This window comes from Myotis davidii, unplaced genomic scaffold, assembly GCF_000327345.1.
Source record: "Myotis davidii unplaced genomic scaffold, ASM32734v1 scaffold1497, whole genome shotgun sequence".
NCBI lineage: Eukaryota > Metazoa > Chordata > Mammalia > Chiroptera > Vespertilionidae > Myotis > Myotis davidii.
Window position 1 is genome coordinate 478,476 of NW_006290147.1, and position 3,326 is coordinate 481,801.

General features: G+C 38.4%; 1 protein-coding gene across 1 annotated transcript in view; it reads left to right on the forward strand.

The window, feature by feature from the left end:
* Window positions 1-3,326, forward strand: part of FBXO9 (F-box protein 9) — a 28,581-nt gene that overhangs the window by 23,668 nt on the left and 1,587 nt on the right. Inside the window, exon 11 of the mRNA XM_006763192.2 lies at window positions 508-659. Within this exon, the coding sequence (XP_006763255.1) occupies window positions 508-659 (152 nt within the window). The remainder of the gene's footprint in view (window positions 1-507; window positions 660-3,326) is intronic.

Below are 3,326 nucleotides of genomic sequence, written 5' to 3' on the forward strand. Positions count from 1 at the left end.
AGAAGTCTTAATTCCAATCTGAAATTGCTGTGTTAACTCGTTTAAGCTGTCTGGGTATTCATTCCTTTAGCTATTAAATAGCAATAATGCAATCATATTTAGTACATGAGGTTATTATGATGATTAGGGGGGAAAAACTTGTTATTCAAGACACTCACACATTTGTATGTGATATCCAAAACAACTCTACTATGTGCAGATGTTATATTATTCTTGCATAATACAGGGGTGGGCAAAAGTAGGTTTACAAGGTGATATCCAAAACAACTCTACTATGTGCCGATGTTTTGTTATTCTTGCGTAATACAGGGGTGGGCAAAACTAGGTTTACAGTTGATATGGAGAAATATAAATACAAGAATAAATAATAATGCAAGAATAAACTCTGTTTCACATACAACTGTAAGCCTACTTTTGCCCCACCCAGTATATTCCAATAAATATTCTAATAGTGAAATCTCAGTGAAGTGAGGTTTCATTACAGTTCATGCATCTTTTCTTTTACAGAAACCACTTGACTATAAATACAGATATTTTCGCCGTGTCCCTGTCCAAGAAGCAGATCAGAGTTTTCATGTAGGACTACAGCTGTGTTCCACTGGCCACCAGAGGTTCAACAAACTCATCTGGATACATCATTCTTGTCACGTTACATACAAGTAGGTGATTGTAATAAAAATACCAAGGTTACGGAATAAATGTGTACTTCATGTCAGGGTTAGGAAACTCTCACATGATGTTAACCTGAGTTAATATTGTGGAAGCAGAGGATAATATTATTCTGCAAACCCAGAAAGTGGCCAAAAAGAAAAAAACTGGAACTGAAAGTGGGCCCGGCAGTGGAGCACCCGTTGCTCACAGTGCCAGTGGAACGTGGCTGGGCACTACTGCTTTGGAAATGAGAGCGGCATTCCATGAGTAGAACGATAGTCATTATAAGATGTTCATGTGTCGACTCATTCAGGGCAGTTTTACATCAGATTTTTTTCTTCTCCCATGTTTGTCTTACCATTTTTTACTTTATTTCCATTTGGTTTATCCTTAGGGATTATACACTGATTTAAATAAGTCTGCTAAAAAGATCTCTTGTATTCCAAAGCCAAATCTATTAGTTCCTATAATATAAAGTTCTTTGTTCTATGAGTTAGGACAGTGGTCAGCAAACTCATTAGTCAACAGAGCCAAATATCAACAGTACAACGATTAAAATTTCTTTTGAGAGCCAAATTTCTTAAACTATATAGGTAGGTACATTGTTATTAACTTAATTAGGGTACTCCTAAGCTGGCCTTTGCTAAAAACATCCTCAATCTGAGGGGTCCTCAGCGAACGTACCCCCTCCCTCCCAACTCTCCCATCCACATTCTTCTTGTACACTTGTTTCAATTTTTATTTTTTACATTTTATTTTATACTAGAAGCCGGTGTACTAATGCGTGCATGGGTGGGGTCCCTCGGCCTGGAGGCCAATCAGTGCCCATTGGGGCCATCTTGCTCAGTCCCAGTTGGGGCTGGCTGGCTTCAGGGAGGGACCACGGGAGGTTGCCTGTGGGAGTGCACTGACCACTAGGGGGCAGCTGCCCAACACAGGTAAGGTATCTTTTTTATGGCTGAGTTATATATACACACATACACACACCATATCTTTATACATTTGTCTATGGACACACAGGTTGCTTCCCTATCTTGGCAGTTGTAAATAATGCTGTAGTGAACATAGGGGTAGATATTTCTCTTTGAATTAGTGTATCTCTTCAGGTAAACACTCAAAAGTGGAATTGCTGAGTCTTTGTCTCTTGTTACAGCCTTTGTTTTAAAGTCTGTTTTGTCTGATATAACTGTTGCTACTTCAGCTTTTTATTATTGTTTCCATTTGTGTGAAATATTTTTCTGTCCTGTACTTCAGTCTGTGTAGGTCTCTTACAGACAGCATTGTTTTCTTATCCATTCAGTCACCCTATGTCTTTTGAGTGGAATGTTTAATCCATTTACATTTAAAGTAATTATTGATATAGTTATGTAGTTATTGCCATTTTATTATTCCTATTTTTAATCTTTTTTTCTTCTTCTTAAACAATATGAAAACAGTTTGTAACTCGTCTTCCTATAAACCATATTTTTTTACCATATTTTCTTACTATACTCGTCGATGACTGAAAAAGAACATTTTGTGAAAACGAGTATACACGTTTCTGCCGGGGAAGGGGTTAACATTTGTTATGCTGGTTTGGTGGTTATGAACTCCTTTAGCTTTTTCTTGTCTAGGAAGCTATTTATCTCTCCTTTGATTCTAATTGACAGCCTTAGTGGGTAGAGTAATCTTGGTTGTAGGTCTTTGCTTTTCATACTTTGAATATGTCATGCCAAGTCCGTTTTGACCTGTAAAGAGGCCCCCTATACCCACACTATGGCAGTCACCCCTTGTTCCAGGCCTGATGGTTTCTTCAGTTCCCAGAGTGCTCTCACGGTTCCCCAACTTTCTCTCTGCCGTCTCTTTCTCGTTTGTTGTGCAGAAGCTGTTCAGTCGGCCCTCAGTTGTCTTTCAGGAGAATTGCTAATTATAAGTATTCAGTTGATATGTTCTTGGGAGGAGGCAAGGTCAGCATCCTCCTATGCTGCCATCTTGGACCCTTGAGTTAGAATTTACCTGTAAGAAATCATTAATGAGCAGAGAGTATGTATGAGAAAGGAACAGTACAGAAATTTTAAAAAGGAATTAATAAAATATCAGTTCATGTGTCTATTGAACTTAGATGCTTTTGGAATTGAAAGAATATTGGTGTGTGACTGAAGGCTTTCCATTCCAGTTGAATCCAAAATTCTGAGATAATACGTTTTGAGATCACCTTCAATTAACCTACTTCACAACCTTGACCATCTTATTGAAAACTTTTTGGCCACATTTCTATCTTACAAATAATTTTTTATACTCATTTTTGAAGGTCCTAGAAGTTTTCTTTTTTCTCACTTATCTCTTGTTTGTTTCTCTCAGTAACCTGTGGACTTTCTTTTTCTTTTCAAAGAAAGAAACCAAACCCAGAAGTAGAATCAAAGAAATGAAAAGCATCATGTTTTAGGAAGGAGAAAGAAAGATATTATAAGAGGCATTGTTTGTAGCTGCTAAGGTTCACGTTGACTTCCTTATCTATACTAATAAAAGAGTAATATGCTAATTAGACCAGATGTCCTTCTTGACAAAGCCGGGGCTGGGAGGGAAGCCTGGGTCCTGGGTGCCTGCTGGCGGCCAGAGGGAAGCCAGTGCCAGCAGCTGGGGGAAGGAAGTCCTACTCTTGCACGAATTTCATGCATCGGGCCTCTAGTAATATT